At 38.0% G+C, this 17,528-nt stretch overlaps 1 protein-coding gene across 22 annotated transcripts in view; it reads left to right on the plus strand.

The window, feature by feature from the left end:
* Positions 1-17,528, plus strand: part of SETD5 (SET domain containing 5) — an 88,168-nt gene that overhangs the window by 31,512 nt on the left and 39,128 nt on the right. For 5 of the 22 annotated variants that reach the window (XM_081821426.1, XM_081821421.1, XM_081821392.1 and 2 more), the window contains 11 exons: positions 1,259-1,318; positions 5,308-5,494; positions 6,312-6,536; positions 9,819-10,011; positions 10,293-10,398; positions 10,725-10,933; positions 11,272-11,330; positions 12,012-12,190; positions 13,136-13,174; positions 16,402-16,644; positions 17,250-17,398. In XM_081821426.1, coding sequence (XP_081677552.1) covers positions 9,920-10,011; positions 10,293-10,398; positions 10,725-10,933; positions 11,272-11,330; positions 12,012-12,190; positions 13,136-13,174; positions 16,402-16,644; positions 17,250-17,398 — 1,076 coding nt within the window. In that variant the 5' untranslated portion in view covers positions 1,259-1,318; positions 5,308-5,494; positions 6,312-6,536; positions 9,819-9,919. Of the gene's footprint in view, positions 1-1,258; positions 1,319-5,307; positions 5,495-6,058; positions 6,155-6,311; positions 6,537-9,818; positions 10,012-10,292; positions 10,399-10,419; positions 10,630-10,724; positions 10,934-11,037; positions 11,079-11,271; positions 11,331-12,011; positions 12,191-13,135; positions 13,175-16,401; positions 16,645-17,249; positions 17,399-17,528 lie in introns of those variants that run through there. The other 17 variants (XM_081821436.1, XM_081821479.1, XM_081821481.1 and 14 more) reach the window with 13 other exon arrangements.

Here is a 17,528-nt window from a genome sequence, read left to right on the forward strand (position 1 = left end):
GGGGTGCTTCGGTAGCTCAGTCGGTTAAGTGTCTGACTTCGGCTCAAGTTAGATCTCAGGGTCCTGGGGTTGAGCCCCACATCGGGCTCCATGCTCAGTGGGTTGTCTGCTTCTCCCTCTCTCCCTCTGCCCCTCCATCCGCTTGTGCTCTTGCTCTCTCAAATAAATAAAATCTTTTTAAAAAAAGTTTATTTTCCAATTTTTTATAAATTTAGAAATCCACAAAATATTGACATAAAAGTACATTTCCTCTCTATTGCTTGGTAAATAGAATCCTAAAAGTACATTTCCTCTCTATTGCTTGGTAAATAGAATCCCAAAAACAGCTCTTTTCACATATATAATATATTTACATTTAGTTATTAATTCCCTCTTCTGGCTAATGTTAAATTTGACTTTTCCCCCCTCAAAATCGCCTATTTTCCTATGCTATTTGGAGGGTAGATAGTTTATTAAGGCTCTATTTTTCCACATATTCCATCATGGAGTTGACCACAAGTAGAATTGACTCCCATTTGTCTTTTTTTTTTAAAGTAGAACAAGAGGATAAGTGGCATGAATGTGGGAGGAGGGGAGAAGTAATATGATTTTATACTTTAATAGGTGATGGTAGGTCCTTGTCTGACTGGAGAGTAAACTTGATATTTGGTTAAAGAAAAGCATCTGCATTTGGGAGTGGGTCAGTGGAGAAGCACTTCCTAGGAGAGATAAGTCCCTTGGGAAATGGGAGAGAATTCTCATTTGAAGAAAAGAGTATTACCCAGTGACATAATATTTTCCACTTCTTAAGTCTAATAAAAATAATTTCCTTTTCCATTCTTTATTTAGGTTCTGGCTTTATAGGAAAATAGGGTATATGGTTAAAGGACAGAAGTAAAGTACTAAATGAAACATAGGATGATTAACAAGGCAATGTGTAGAAATGAAATAAATTACTGTGTAAAAAATTCTGTGTAATTCAGGGTGCCTGGGTGGCATTAAGCATTCAGCTCTTGATTTCGATTCAGGTCATGATCTCAGGGTCATGAGATTGAACCCCACATCGCATTGGGCTCCATGTTGAGCATGGAGCCTGTTTAAGATTGTCTCTCTCCCTCTGCCCCACCCCTGCCCCTTCTACCCCCATTCATGCACACGCATGTTTGCTCACTCTTCCTCTGTCTTTCCCCCCAAAAAGAAAATATTCTGTATAATTCTATTCTTCGTGTCCATCACTGTTATTTCTTTCTGTACTAATCTGTGTCTCAACTTTTTCTAGGTCTTCAGAGCTACTGGCAGATAATTTTGGGGGACTTCATATTTGGAGGTCTATAAAAAGGTGACTGAGTCTAGTAAATCCTTTACATTTGTTTTAATTTTTATATTGTAATGAATGCTAAAATCATATGTTGAGATAATGGTGATCATAATTCATTCAGCAAACATTCTTAAACACTTTCTGTGTGCTAGGCACCATTCTGAACATTGGAACTACAAAAACACAAAAATCGTGTCCTCACAGAGTTTATATTATGGTAGAAAGAGACAGAAAATTGAATAAGTAAAAGATACCTTGAAATTGTTCTACCTAGAGACAGAGTTAACTTCTCACTCTAGGACACCTCTCCATACTATGAGATAAGTTAATAAATTCTGTACTACTAAGCTTGGTAAACTATACTAAGAGTCTGTTGTCTTGGCTTATAAGACTAGAGTAATTGTAATAAAATACTGCATATAGATTATTAAGTCATCAGTTAATATTTTAATAGCTATGTTTTGCAGTGTTATTTAGGGAAGGAACGATTCTCAGGGTTATATGAGAAATTTGATTTTGTTAACAGTTTTTTGTTTTAAGAAGCCTAATAATTTGAAAGCTTTATGTATTTATTTATTTTCAAGATTTTATTTAAATTCAAGTTAGTTCACAGATAAGTGTAGTATTAATTTCAGAGGTAGAATTTAGTTATTTTTCAGTTGCATGTAACACCCAGTGCTCATTACATCAAGTGCCCTTCTTAATGCCCATCACTTAATGTAAAAGCATTATTTAGAAGATGGCCATGCTGATCTATAATGATTGTCTTCATCAGAAGAGAGGAAGAGTCTTGTAAAACTAGACAAAAGGAAGATGGAGGAATTCATGAAAGAGAAATTCATAGCTAAGTAGCTAATGTTTCTTGTATTTATCAAGTCTCCAAATTAGCTAGATTGAGATTTCAGTAAGGGAATGTATTAATCATTTATTCACTCATTAAGGAAATACTATCTAATAATTTTCCCATTTTTTCCTTTTAGTATATCTTTTAAAAATTACTCTCAGAAAAATAACTATCAGCTTAAGTTAATAAGTTGTCTTCTAGAGGCCTACTTTTTTTTTTATGGGCATAGAATAGTAATGGCTATGACAGAAGCTTTTTAATGGAGTTGAATAACTTTTTTTATCCTTTAGTGAAAATATAACACGTGATTGAGATTCCTGTATTGGTTAAGGGGAGGTATGATCATTATCAGACTCTGTTTCCAATTATCAAGCCAGGCAGCTTCTGGGATTTTTGGTTTTCATTTGTTTTTTCTTTTTAGTTCGAGTTACAGAGTGATAATAAAATTAGAGGAATAGTTGTAACCAACAATCCCCAATATTTAACTATTTTTTTGAGCTTATTTGATAAGTATTCTCTCCTATTATTTGTAGATTTTATTTCAATTTCTCAGAGATTTGGAGGATGTACTGCCTAAATCTGTTTAGAAATATTGTTAGGGAAAGGAAATGTTTTATGTGTCAGTTGGGCCCAAAGAGTTATATTAGTCACTTCTCTTTTGTAAGCTTGTAAAGAAACAATAGGAAAATTTGCCTTTTTCATTTCAGTCCCAAGTCTAGCAATATGTCGCCTCTAGTTGTAGGAACCGGTGTCTTGCCTTCACCCAGGTTTGGAGAGTCCTAGATCTTGATGAGATCCAGCTCTAGAGTGTAGGTGCCAGAAAGGACTGCTTAGTTTATAGCTGTTTCTAGTATTCTAAAATAACACAAAAGAGTAATATTATCTTTATGTGTTCTTAAAAATCTTGGCCTGATTCACTGTTCACAGTTGGTTTTCTTATCCACATTAATTTGCTTGTGTATCAAATTATGATTTAGGCATCTTATATGGTCATTTAAAATTTGCACTAATTCTTTGGATTGACTTCGTATCCCATACTTTTCATTTCATTAAATTTCTCTAAGTAATTGATTTTTCTTTTGTCTTATTTATCTGAAGATGATTCAGCAAATCAATCATGACTCTTTTTGTAGTCTTTTTGCAAAATTCTTTATTAATCTGGGTCTTTAACATTCACACTGACTTTCTTCCCTCCCACATAAAATGCTTCTGGTTTCATTCTTTCAATAGTTTAATACAAAACCACTAATATAAAATTGTACAGAGTTTACTTTTTTCCCCCTCTGCACCATACCTTCAAATCTTTTAATATACTCTTTTTTTTCTTTTTTCAGAGAGAGAGAAGGGGGTGGTTGGGGGAGAGGGAGAGAGAGAATCTTAAGCAGCCTCCGCACTGAGCGTGTAGCCCGATGCAGGGCTCAGTTTCACAACCTGAGATCATGACCTGAGCCGAAATCAAAAGTCAGATGTTTAACCGACTGAGTTCCCAGGCACCCGTCAAAGATTTTTTATTTTTTTAAGATTTTATTTATTTGTCAGAGAGAGAGAGAAAGCACAAGTAGGCAGAGCGGCAGGGAGAGGGAGAAGCGGACTCCCTGATGTGGGACTCGATCCCAGGATTCTGGGAACATGACCTGAGCCGAAAGCAGAAGCTTAACGACTGAGCCACCCAGGTGTCCCTCAAAGATTTTATTTTTAAGTAATCTCTATACTCAACTTGGGGCTCGACCTTACAGCCCCGAGATCAAGAGTCACATGCTTTAATTGAATGAGCCAGGCGCCCCACTCTCTTAATGTACTTTTGGCTTTTTACACGTTAGTAGTTTGTGAGTCTTTTTGTTTCCAAATTCCACTGGTTATGGTCAGCAACTCAAGGTATCCTCTCTGGTTTTCCATAGAAAATTTTCTAATCTTTATTATGATAAACTACTCTTTATAGTTTATGTTTTTATTTATACCTAGCAGTGGATGTTACCTCACAAATATAGTTAAGACAGTTGCATCTTCTCCCAAAATTACAGTTAAAATAAAAATGGTTTCAAAGAGGGAAAAGAGTTTTCTATGATATAAGAAGGCAATAAGAACAGCTGTGTCCGGTGAAATATAAACACATCTCTTTTATCATCATATTTAATCTGGAAGAAATAACGTTGTTTGCTGGTAAAACTACATTTATTTGTGGCCTAGAGGGGAAAAAAGTTTAAATGAAGATTTTTTTTTTTAAGTAAGCTCTACGCCCATCGTGGGGCTTGAACTCATGACCCCAAGATCAAGAGTAGCATGCTCCACCAACTGAGCCAGGCAGGAGCCTCTAAATGAAGATCTTTAATTGTTAAAGAATTTAGTTAAACTTTGATATTTCTATTTGCCATCCTATACATTAAAGCTTACTATGTGAGTTCTGGGCTGCCAGAAAATTTTGTTTGATGAGCATTTGTAGAATGGTAGAAATGTACTTGCTAGCAAGCTAGGCAGACTATACTTCCCCCTTTAGCTAAAAAGAAAAAAACTGAAATAGAAATGAAAAGTAAGCATAACTTTTGCTACCTCACTTTGTAGAACATTAATGCAGTACACAATAAAATAGGACAATGTGTAATCCTTTCCTGTACTTGTTTTATATTTATCCCTTAAAAGACTTACTTTCAAAATGGAAAAATAGGGGGGCGCCTGGGTGGCTCAGTTGTTAAGCGTCTACCTTCGGCTCAGGTCATGATCCCAGGGTCCTGGGATCGAGCCCCACATCGGGCTCCCTGCTCTGTGGGAAGCCTGCTTCTCCCTCCCCCCTTCCCCCTGCTTGTGTTCCCTTTCTCACTGTGTGTCTCTCTGTCAAATAAATAAAATCTTTAAAAAAAAAAATGGAAAAATAGGGGCGCCTGGGTGGCTTACTTGATGGAGCATCTCACTCTTGGTTTTGGCTCAGGTTGTGATCTCGGGGTCATAAGATCAAGCCCCATGTTGGGCTCTGTGCTCAGCGGGGAGTCTGCTTAGGATTCTCTCCCCCCCCCCCGCCCTCTGCCCCTTCCCCGCTTGTGCTCATGCACTTTCTCCCTCTAATATATAAATCTTTTTTTACAAATAAATAAAAATGGGAAAATATTCAGTAGCATTTAGAGTAAATGTAAAGAACTTTCTGGTTATTAGATATTTTCCTTTTCTGTGGCAGGAATCCTCATGTCCATAACATGTTGGTTAAGGCTGTGCAGCTCACCCCCACTCTCAGAGTGGCCAGTCTCCATTAATAGGACCCCGTGATTTCCACTCTGTGCTGTATTGGACGTCATGAGCATTGCAATCCCTCTGGGAGTCACCACACCAGATACATCCTACTCAGATATGGCTGCTGGATCAGAGTAAGTGCTACTTTCTGGGTAGTAGATGCGTTACCAGTTTGTGTGTAAATAACTTTCTTATGGGCATCTAATAATAAGTATGCAGTATTTTCTAAATCCAAACCTAGCCCACTGTAAATGACATTAGACCTTTCCCTTTTTGCCCATAGAAGCTGGAGGAAAAAAAAGAGTTAGAAAGGGAAGGAAAAGAATTGGGGGGGGGGTTCTTAGTAAATAATATAATTGAATTAAATTTGCACAGTAGTGATGACATTTTCATTTGTTTTGATGGGTGGGGAGCATTGAAATAAAGTAGGTGTCACTACGTGCTTCTGTAGAGTTAATGATTATTCTGAGGATGGAGATAAGGAGGAGTTCTCTCCAACTGATTTTCCTTGAAGGCCTCTTCCTATGTACTTCTCACTGTTCTAGAGTAAAGGGGCTAAAACTTTATTTGGGCAGGTTACTTAGAACTTCTCATATTTGGGGTAGAAAACATTGAAAGCAGTGTCATCTGATTTTATATAATATTCATTGCCTAGAAAGAGGACCTTCAAAATCAGTGGTACCAAACTTTTTTTTCAGCTAAGAGCAGCTTTAGGAATTCAGAGTTTGTCGAAAAGCCCAATCCCTAAAATAGACTCAATTCTTGAAGAATTTAAATACCAAATGGCAATGAAGGTAGGCCTTCATTATAAAACTTTATATATTATTCACAGTTTAAAAAATTTTAGCCTTTTGTATCCCTTCTCTTTTAAGTTGTCCAAGATTCCCCCTGCTCACAGATTCCCCCTCTTGTCCTTTTACCTCCCTTGTACCCAATCTTCCTTGCTTACAGAAAGGAAGTGGAAGCCCCCTACCTTTCAAGACGAAGTGGCACTACACCAGGATGTGAAAGTCCAGCGAAAGAGACCCAAGGGGCCTAGGGGGCAGCACACCCCCAGAAGCCAAGTCTATTCCAGGCAGTACCAGGGATTAGGGTCTGGGCTGGAAAAATCCTGGTGTTTTGAATATGTTCAGGTCCAGTTCAGACTCTTGATCCCACAGCCACTTCTTGAGTGAGGTGGGTGTTGCTCTAATTCCCCTGTTTCTCTTGCCATTTTCATAGTCCCTGGGGATTCTTCCCCCTTCAGCAAAGCAAAGCAACTGTACCAGAGCTCTGGGTTCAACTGCATCCCTGATTAATAGTGGTTTTCTTCCTTAAAACTGAGAATGTAGTAAAGAGCATGTATGTTTTCTTCACAAAGCCACCTAGGATTACTTAACTGTCTATTGTCTTCCTTAAAGAGGAAGACTTAAAATGAAGCTACCCCAAGAAGCAGTATATACTATATTTTGGGGTAGTTGAGAACTGAAAGTTTTTGGCCTTATTCCCATATAAAAAGGAAGATGGAGGGTGGGGGATGGGAAGGGTGGAATTGTGTTCCTTCCAGGGCTTTTTTTTCCTGTTTTGTTTTGTTTGTTTGTTTGTTTGTTTTTGCATGCCTGAGAGATTCAGTTATGCCGGTAGCTGAGACTTCCAAGTTTATAACTATTTCCCAAGTACTTAAAAAATCTTCCTGCATTAGGAACTATAATTGTATGGTGTTAACAGAATTTTATAAAGTCAACCACTACCTCTTACATGGATTGACTAACAAACTACACAGGTAGAGAGCATTAACATTTGTGAGAAATTTCAACAGAGAGATTAAATCAATGACTTTGGGACTAGTAGAGAAAAAAACCTAAAGCAATTATTCTTAAAAACGTGTTTTTCCCAGAGTGCAGAGATCACCACCCATAAATGCTGCTAGGGAGTCCAGAAGTATTTGCAGACTTTTGGCCTAAAAATTTGACTATGATGTTTCTATTTCCTGAAACATTTCATCTGTAATTTCTTGACAGATTTCTGATACTGTTATACAGTTATTCGTTTAGTATTTCTACAAAGCAAGAGAATGTCGGCAATTAGCTTATGTACCATTCTGTTACATTTTAGATGATATTTGTTGTTTCACCGTGCATATTTCACTGTCACGCATATTCTACTGTTCTGGGCACTCTAAAATTAAACTTGGTGTGAAGGGCAACATACCTAACTTGAGTAAAAGGCCTAGACCTTATCTCATGGGATTTTAAATCTGATAACAACAGTAGGCATTATGCATTTTTTATGTATTTGTAGGAGAACCTCTAGATAAAACAATAAAAGCAAGGATTTTTCTGAATTTACAGTTCTGCTGTAAATGAATTTCATTTTCCAAGAGGTTAGCATTACAGCAGCAGGTTACGTGTTGTATTTAAAACACAATTGATGGCAATATCTGTTGTGAGCATGGCTTCTGTGTATGTGCCCAACTCTCATACTAGTTCAAACATAGGCTATAATTACGTTTGCGTAAAATGGTTGGCTAATAAGGAAGTACAATCCTAACACTTCAGATTTTTAATCCATATTTTGAAATATAGATAAGAGCTGATATATATGTCAAGAAATAACCTAGGAAATTGTATAGTTATCTATCAACATGTAACTATTTAATTAATAGCCAGCATGGAAATTGCAGAGTTTCCTCATCAAAAGATATGAGCTTAAATTTTAATATTTGGCATGCATAGCAATATATTAAATGCTGTGCTTTACTAGAAAGCATTGTCCAGTAGGATGGCCTTTTAACCTCCACAAAATACATTTTATTTTTATTCCCTAGACTTGCACATGAAGTGCATATGTTCATATTTACCCAGTTGGAGATGGGTAAGATACAACAAACATAGCTCCATCTCCATGGCCATCTTTTATTTCATGCCACTTTCCTTTTTCCCGTCCAGAAAAATTCCATTTCTAATAAACAGCTGCCATGTTTCACCCCATGTGTTCAATGGTACAAAATCTCTTATATAAAATACGTACAGCTTTTTTGGAATACTTGTTTATCTAGTGAATTAACAATGTTGAAAGTTATTACTTTCTCTTAACTGTCCATCATAGAAACTAAATTCTGCCTTCATTTTATTAATGCTTGTTTGCCTTCAGTTTCATTTAGGAAACCCCACCTGTTTCCTAATACTCAGAGCTGATTGCCTCTCAGTGAGCCATGTCAGATCATCTTTTCTCAAGAATACTGACCTGCATTCTTGATGTACCCCCACCCCAGTTCCCATCTTGCAGACACTCTTAAAGAATAAAATGCATGCACTTCACTAACAGAATACTTTCCTATGTCTAAAGTTCTTCTTCACCTAGAAATTACCTTTGCTGTTATTAATAAGATCCCTTCTCACAGTTTTGGAGCATATAACTGGGTGAGTTGGACATATCTCAGAATTTTCTTTTATCCCTCACTTCTCAGCTGACATTGCACCACATTGAACTGCACACTTTATTCCTGCCAAGTACTGTGTATTGTATACTTGCAAGCAGGAAAAACGTATGTTCATTAAAGCAAACTATGCATTATTTGATTCCCTAAAAGACCCTTTGATCTCCAAGGCTGAGTGATATGTGTCCTTGGAGTTTCTAATTTGTGAATCTCTGTTCTAGTTAATTTAAATGACAGATAATCCATTATTGAGTTCAGCAAAGTCATACGATTGCATTCCTTAATTACCTTTCAAAATTCCCTAAAACTTAACCAGGTAACAATCAGAGTTAAAAGTTCTTTTTTCCCCAAAACTTGTATTTTGTCCTCTGTTACCTATGCCTTTTTATTATCAAGTAAAGGCTTACAGTTTCTAAATTTGAACACATTTATAATGTTTTTATATTAACAAATTATACTTGAACAGTTTGCTTTCCACTCAGTGAGGGTATGAAAAGATATTAAACTAGGCTTCTCAATAAGCCTGGTTACTTAAATTTTCATATCATTTTCTTTAAAGATAGAATGTTATCCTGGTTTTCCAAACCAGTTAGGCACAGTGGAAAGACCACAGGATTTGGAGTTAGACATTGTTTCAAATTCTGGCTCTGTCAGCGTGTGACCTTGGTGACGTCACGTAATCTCACCACCGCAACTACTTCTTCTGTAAAAATGGGGTGCTATTTACCATGTTTACTAGTTGCAGAATAAATGAATTAATGTATATAAAAGCACCTAAAAATAATGGGCGATTCAGAATGGTAGCCACAACTCCTCTTATTATTTGTCAGTAAACAGTAACCTCTGAGTACAGTTTTGATTATTTTGAAGTTCTGTGGTATTACCATGCAGCTGTTAAGTAATTGTGTCCTTGATATGCTTGCATGTCATTGGTAGATGAGAAATTATTACTCTAATATTTGAAAGGTGTTTGGGGGTTCATCAAGATGAGAGGTATGATAAATATAAGATGCCGTTGTTTTTACCTGTACTTTCTTCAGGGTATCCTGTCTTGGTAGTGAATGGAAGAGGGCCTGGTCCCTGGGGCAGTGCAGAAGGCACTTTCATCATCTCACTCACTGCAAATGTCATGTGAGGTTTCATGGAAGTATTAAGAGATCCAATTAAGAAGAATAGTTCTGAGTCTAAACCAGCCCAGAGTGGCTTCTCTAGGGGAAACTCCCTGCTCAGCTGGTACGTTTGTGTTTGTCATTAGGGACACCTTGTATTCCAGGTGCCTGCCTTGAGACATCTGCCTGTACTGGCTTCATGTTACACACAAGTCCACATTTAATGACACTCCTGTTATTTATAGGCTTAGTTATGTTAATCAGATTGTTTCACTGAGTTCCTTCTCTTATTCTAGTGGCTGGTGGTTGTGGAAAAGAGGAGGGGTTAGCATGGGAAGTTAAAGTCTTAGTTTAAGGGAAGATTAGGTGTTATGCTATCATGCGTTGCTTTTCGCCTTTGTGCAGCCCTGAATCTGTGGAGGCTAGTCCAGCAGTTAATGAGAAGAGCGTGTATTCCACTCATAATTATGGGACCACTCAGAGGCATGGGTGTCGAGGACTGCCTTATGCTGTGAGTATGCATTTGTTTCTCTCCAGAGCAGTGATCTTCCTGGAGTGTAATCCATTCTTATACATTGTGACTTTCTTGAAATGTTTATATGCAGCATGACGAAGTTGCCCCTTTTGCACTTCCCTGCCTCCAGCGGACGTCTAGCCCTGCATCATTGTTCTTGTTTTTATGTCCCAGTTGACCTTGGCATTTTGTTTTATCACTTTCCTGGTTGAAGCCAAAAAACAAAGGGTACTACTTTCTTCTTTCTTTCCATATGTACCATACTTTAGGGGAGAGAGGGGCCAGTGTTTGGACACTGTTGATTTAAAAAATCTTATTTTCAGGATCATAATTACGGAGCCCCTCCTCCTCCGACACCTCCTGCTTCTCCCCCTGTCCAGACGATCATCCCTCGTTCTGACCTGAATGGCCTGCCGTCGCCCGTAGAGGAACGCTGTGGAGACAGCCCGAACTCTGAAGGAGAGACTGTTCCTACCTGGTGTCCTTGTGGTCTTTCTCAGGATGGCTTCCTTCTCAACTGTGACAAGTGCAGGTAAGATCATGCTCCATCTCAATTCAAGCCTGGGTTGCTGGGATTAGGGTTTCTTATTAGTAGGGAAAAGCTCAAAGTATTCTTTCTTGTGTTTGTTAATGTAGATGATTCCTTAGTGCTCCTTGGCTCGAATTCTCTGCACTAGGTGAGAATTGCTGACAACAAGGAATGAGAGATTGATGTTAAAGCTATTGAATTTGATATGAAATTTAATGTCCTGGAAACATTTGGTAGGTGGGAGGAAGGGGGTAGTATATGCAGAGACACTTCTCCCATGTGTGCGACGATGTGCTGCATGCTGTTGGAAGGACTACTTTAAGTTTATTTTCCCTCTTTAGGGGAATGAGCAGGGGGAAGGTTATTAGACTTCATCGGCGGAAGCAGGACAACATATCAGGTGAGCCAAAAATGGGTTGGGCCCATGTTTTGACAGATAAATATTTTGTGATTTAAATAATCATCTCAAGAATTTCTGTAAGTCCCCATGGTCCCTAGCTTTTCATGGAAAGAGAAAACAGTTTTCTCACAACCACTGTGTAAGTCTCTTCTGAATTAATGTCTCCAGAAACAACATTTTAGCCCCAGAGCAATCAAAATATTCCTTATGAGCACACATACCAAATAAAACAGATCCTTTTTCTATGTTAACACATTGAGGTGATGGAGCTTGGGGACTCAGTACAAGGGGGAAAATATATACGATGTAGAACAGAGTTTCTCTGCTTAATGCCAGTGATAGAGAAAGAACCTTGTTTTCATAAGAAAGGTGGGTATTTATGTTCTACAGATGACAGAGTTAATGGAAGTTATGACTTCCCAAATATGGAAAAGGAATAAAGATATATAAGCATTTTTTTTTTAAGATTATTTATTTATTTATTTGAGAGAGAGAACACATGAGAGGGGATAGGGTCAGAGGACGAAGCAGACTCCCTGCCGAGCAGGGAGCCCGATGCGGGACTCGATCCGGGGACTCCAGGATCATGACCTGAGCCGAAGGCAGTCGTATAAGCATTTTTTTAATGAACTTTTGACACTGTTTGTACAGTGTGTGAACTATGAAATAACTTTTTTTCAGGTGGGGATAGCAGTGCAACAGAAAGCTGGGATGAGGAGCTTTCTCCTTCCACTGTGTTGTACACAGCAACACAGCACACACCTACAAGCATCACCTTAACTGTTAGAAGAACCAAACCCAAGAAGCGGAAGAAGAGTCCAGAAAAGGGTCGTGCAGCAGCAAAGACGAAGAAAATCAAGGTACGGAGGGTAAAAGTATCTTAAATAGAAATATGTCTGAAATAGCCCAAATTTTGGAACAAGAAGGCACCAAAATTCTTTTAAGAAGTTTGATCCAGATGTTTGAAGGGCCACTTTTGCTCTGCTTGCAAAAATCGGCTAATCTATGTTGTGAACATGTAGATCAACCTCTCTTCTGCCACTCCATACCATCACAACTGGCACAAAGTTTCTTCTACTCCAAACCCCATCCCAGGTATGAAATCCCAGCCCCACCTGGCCAAGCCCGTATGTGCTGCAGCCTCCAGTCTAGGCTTCCACTGTCCTTCATTATCTCCCCACCTCCTCAATCCCAAGGCATAGTCTGAAATTCTTGTCCTGGTACATGCCCACCTCATGTCATTGGGTTGATTGTTTTTTCCTTGTTTCAAAAAAGTTAGGAAACATCTCTTGAATGATCTAGGCTTCCTCAGTATTGTGGTCACTTTCCTGTATTCTCAACTAAAAATTTGTCTCCAGGAGAAACCTCTTCTGTTTTGTGTTCTTTCTTCCCCATCATGGCAACTTTGTTGCTCCTAGGTGACTTGTCTACCCCTTGTTAAGGGGATTGGTCTTTGTTTTCTTCTTAATTTCAAAACTGGTAAATCTGCAACCTTATGAAATGTTTTTATTTACTTTTTCTTCTAGTGCCAGGGGTGCATATAGGATTTAAGTGATGCATGCTCTTCCCTGTTAATTACCTAGATTCACCATGGAAAGTGTTAGAATTAGCCTCAAAGTTCACTGGCCTTGAGCTACCCCTATTCTTGGATAATAGCGTGGGGGATTCCATTGTATTTGTTACCTAGGGAAAAGGGGACAGACTAAAACACTAGTTCTTGCCTTAGTTTTAGTCTCAGATAGGTATAACTGTCATTCTTGGTACCAAGTTTTGTTTTGTTCTACTTGTTTTCCTCTTTGGGATAGGCATTTCGAGAGGGATCCCGGAAGTCCTTGCGGATGAAGGTAAGGGGTATTCTTCCCTGATGCTGTGTTTTACTTCACTGTGATCTTGCATTTTGGTCAGCTTCTTTCCTGACATTGATGGTCTGGGAATCTTGGACTCTGCTTTTTGTTAGTTTGTAATTGTTGCCATTCCGTTTTCATAGAGCCTTTCTCCAAAGTAGGTTTTCTTGGCCATTTTCTGAAATATTTTCCCTTTCTGTAATCAGCCTTCATTTACTGGTTTTTCATTAGCTGCTTTTCGGGGGGGCGGGGGGAATGAAGGGGGGTAAGTGACATTTACCAAACAAAATGGGGCTGATATGTTTTGTCCTTGTAATTGGCCTCAACCTCAGGACTGAGGTTTTTCTAGTGATACAGGATCTCTTGTGCACCCACCCTAGCACCATGTGGGCTTTAATCACCAGTTGGAAGGATAAATTTCATCAGTTAGGAAGGTAGTATTATCGATAGGAATTACTCTTACTGGAATTACTTAGTTTTGAACTGTTTTTTTCCTGCAATATCTGTTTGGTATAGAAAATTCAAATGATGCTAGTGTTTTTCTTTTCTTCAGTTATCACATGATAAGAGCTTATAAAGTGATACTGGATAGTGGTGGAGAATTGAGAAATTACATGCAATGGTTTAAAAGGACTTTTAGGTACTGGGTGATAAAGAACAGTTTGCCCAAAGGAGATTTGATTATACTGTCTGGTATCTTCCTTTACCTTTGTATATGTAGGAGGACAGCATAGCTCCCAATTCATTACTTATGGCTTCAAAACATTTACTTAGAATTAAGGTCTAATTTAATTCTATAAGAATTCCTATCCCTAAATGTGTAAATGATAAGAAGCAGGATCTTTGCTGTTGACAGTTAGATGGCATAAACATTAAAATCTTATAGTAAGGAAAAGCTTTATTAAGGTTAATATACGTAAGTATATATGGAACACCAATATAACTGATGTTACCAAAGATCATAGGTGACACTTCATCTAAAATTTGAAGGTCTCACCTAGCATATACCTATAAACACACTTGTACATATCTGTAAAAGCGATGAGAGAGGACTCAGAGCCCAAGAGCATCACAGTCCTGGGATGTCTTGGAATACAGCCTAATTGTTATTCTTTTGCTAAATCTCTCTCCTGTAAGAGGTTACATTTGCCTTAGCTGCTCCCTCTATTTTTGTCTCATTTGCTTAGAGGGGACCTTAAATAGACTTATGGGGCAGACATAGCCCTGATCCCAGCTATTAAGCCCTTTTCTCTTGTATCAGCTAACTGTTGTAACTTGCCTCCAAATGTTCGAAACCTTTTGAAAGCTATTGACTGGCTGCCCCTGAAAACTATTTATAAACCTCTCTACGTGTAAATATTGCTTGTATTGTTGATGTTGACAGTTCCATAAGCATCTTAAAATTTAAATAATAAAAAAGTACTGTCAGTTTATTTTGATTCTTATATCAGAATCTGAGTTGGGTTACAAATTTGTACTCAGAATTAATTATTAGTAAGAGCATCACCAAAGATGTGGTTGAGAGCCATAACAATGGGAAGTATTTATCATTTAGATTTCTAATCCCAAAGTCAAAAGCTTGGCTACTGGAGACTACTCTTAGCCACTAGGTGCCAATAACACATAACACCCAGGTGTGGTAATCAAATGTTATTTTGTTACCAGATATTACCAAATGTCTCCTGGGGACAAAAATCACCTCTGCTTGAGAACCATGCTCTAAAATGCACTGAGTTAAGGTCTCGAGTACCCAGAAGAATGGAATAGCAGAGTAGTTAGTCAGAGTTGTATTAGTGAACAACAGCTAGTAATGTGACAGTGGCTTCCAGTATACATTAAGTGTAGTAAGTCATTGGTTTAGTGATTACTACTGAATGCTTAAACCTGGGAATACTGTTTGGGCACCCCTAATCCCCAGTCTGATAAGCACCCCTGCAATCTCAGGTTTTGAACTTTTCTTTTGCTTAGCTGCTCCTGATAACCTCAAGCAGGTGATACTGTGTTCTCAGTGTGTTGGCCCCAGATGTTTCTTAGATCCTTTTGTTTATTGTTCATTCTTTTGGACTCCGGTGAGAAGGGTAGAAAACAAAGGCATTAATTTTTTCCTTTCATTTCCCTGTTCCTTGGGGAAAGGATGGTCGACAACAGTCAATCGCAGTGACACAAAAGTGAAAGAAAGCAGTTGTTAAAATAAGACATAAATGTTTTCTTTGTCATTCATGGAAAGTATATTTAATTTTCTTATGCCTGTATTTGCAACTTGAGTATGGACATGGATTTGCAAGTAGCTTTGGTACTATGGTATCTTTTCCTTCTAGTCATCACTGGTATGACATCCTCACTGTCGGTGTTGGTTTTGTTTTCTGATGACACTTTAAGTCTTTTAACACCATGGAGGAGAACACGTGTCAGACTTAAACTGTGTCTCTGTATTCTCAAACATAAAAACTGTTTAGGATAACATTGTTGAGATATAATAATCTTTTCTCAATATTGTCACCATATAGGGCAGTGGTTTTCCTAAAGAAGTATAGCAAAGTACCTCCCAGCATTTTCTACACTCCGTCTATGCACTCCCCTGCCCCCACCTCACCTCTTCAGAGTGCAGCTGTTAAACTGTCAGAAATAGAGTGCTAGAAAGATACACTCCAAAATGATGACTTTGTCTCTGGGAAACGAGATTACAGGTTATTTATTTAGGTCGCATGTATTTTTAGAATGAACATGTATTAATTGTATAATGAAAATAACAAGTCACACAAAAAAATTCTCTTGGAGAGTAGTGAAATAATATCATCTTAGGCTGGTGCACAGATACTCAATAAGTATTGAAATTTAAACTGTAATCTTTTGAGGTATCTCTCTTGTTTGTTTTTATCAAAATTTTCTTATGAACTTGATGTCATTCTTCTGATAAGAATAAAATTTATTTCTGTGATTTAAAAATGGTCATAAAATCACAGTGATGGGATAAGACTATGATCCAGATTAATTTCTCACTTTATTAATGAGGAAACTAAGCTTGTATAAGAAGTTGTTCAAGGCCTCACATCTCATTGGTAATGAAACCATGATTAGAAGTCAGATCCCCTGACTCCCAGGCCATTACTCTTCTATGCCACACCAGCTGCCAAGTGAAAATAAATTTCCTCTGGAAATTCAGCCTGTTTTCCCTCCCATTTTTATTCATGGATTCTCCTAACCTACCTGACCTTTGTTCTCTACAGAATTCTCCTTCTGAAGCACAGAATTTAGATGAGAATACAACTGAGGGATGGGAAAATCGGATAAGACTATGGACTGATCAGTATGAAGAAGCTTTCACTAATCAGTACAGTGCAGATGTACAGAACGCCCTTGAACAACATCTACATTCTAGCAAGGAATTTGTGGGCAAACCTGCTATTTTAGACACTATTAATAAGACTGAATTGGCCTGTAATAATACAGTTATTGGTTCCCAAATGCAGGTAAGGATCAAAGGGTAAAAGACTCCCTATAAGTAGTTGAGACTTATCTGAACCCAGGAAGAGGGCATATAATGGGATTATCATTTCTTTTAAATGTATGAGCTTCTTAGAATAACAAATTAGCCAGCTGCTGAGCATCTTTAACCAAAAGCAAGTGGTAGTGACTGGAAAGTGTCTGGATACATATTTTTAAAGTATTAATTAAGAATAGATAAATTAGGATAGGAAATTTTATACAGCCTGAGTAGGAATTTTCAAGATTAATAGAAAGCTAAGCTTGTTCTTTATCATTCTTGCATTAGACATAGAGCCACTAAAATCTTTTTTTTTTTGAGCCACTAAAATCTTAATCATGTCTTTTTCTATGATATTTTATCTTTTGTGAGGGACCAGGTGACCGGTTCATTAAGTGGAGCTTGTCTCCTAGAAGCTCTGATCATTCAAAAATTCTGATTATTGAAAAAAGAAATTCTGATTTTTGAGCTAAATAGCATACAAATAAAACCTAAAAATATTGGTGTCTTTTCCTCAATGAGGAAATACTTTTAAGTGTCTGCCATGCTGCTGTGGCTGTTGTCTAATGTTAATCCTCTGGTTTTATGCAGCTACAGTTGGGAAGAGTCACTCGTGTTCAAAAGCACCGGAAGATCCTGAGGGCTGCGAGAGACTTGGCTCTGGACACTCTTATAATAGAGTATCGAGGGAAAGTCATGTTACGACAGCAATTTGAGGTCAATGGGCATTTCTTCAAAAAGTAAGAACATCATTCACTGAGCAGTGAGGGCTTAAGTGGGCCTGGCAGAGCGGTATGGCTGTATAAAAAACATCCTGGTTGATAGGATGCTCTTGGGGAAAAGATTAGAGCTCAGATAAGCTCACACCTG

The sequence above is a fragment of the Leptonychotes weddellii genome, chromosome 1, assembly GCF_054177405.1.
Source record: "Leptonychotes weddellii isolate Sample4059 chromosome 1, ASM5417740v2, whole genome shotgun sequence".
Lineage (NCBI taxonomy): Eukaryota > Metazoa > Chordata > Mammalia > Carnivora > Phocidae > Leptonychotes > Leptonychotes weddellii.